At 50.3% G+C, this 366-nt stretch overlaps 1 protein-coding gene across 1 annotated transcript; it reads left to right on the forward strand.

The window, feature by feature from the left end:
- Positions 1–22: 22 nt before the first annotated feature.
- On the forward strand, positions 23–356 carry LOC104775295 (60S ribosomal protein L27a-3-like; the record flags this gene model as incomplete). The annotated part of the gene is made up of 1 exon (XM_010499450.2): positions 23–356. A coding segment is annotated over exon 1 (334 nt), but the record flags the coding sequence as incomplete, so codon positions are not given.
- Positions 357–366: the final 10 nt, after the last annotated feature.

Below are 366 nucleotides of genomic sequence, written 5' to 3' on the forward strand. Positions count from 1 at the left end.
GAGGGTAGCAGATTCGGCGGAAATGACGACCAGATTCAAGAAGAACAGGAAGAAGAGAGGTCACGTCAGTGCCGGACATGGACGTATCGGAAAGCACCGTAAGCATCCCGGAGGTCGTGGTAACGCTGGAGGTATGCATCACCACAGGATCCTCTTCGACAAGTACCATCCAGGTTACTTCGGTAAAGTTGGTATGAGGTACTTCCACAAGCTGAGGAACAAGTTCTTCTGCCCAATCGTTAACCTCGACAAGCTCTGGTCACTCGTACCTGAAGACGTGAAGGCGAAATCAACCAAGGACAACGTTCCTTTGATCGATGTGACGCAGCATGGTTTCTTCAAGGTTTTGGGGAAAGGTCATTTGCC

The sequence above is a fragment of the Camelina sativa genome, unplaced genomic scaffold, assembly GCF_000633955.1.
Source record: "Camelina sativa cultivar DH55 unplaced genomic scaffold, Cs unpScaffold11729, whole genome shotgun sequence".
NCBI classification, from domain to species: Eukaryota; Viridiplantae; Streptophyta; class Magnoliopsida; order Brassicales; family Brassicaceae; genus Camelina; species Camelina sativa.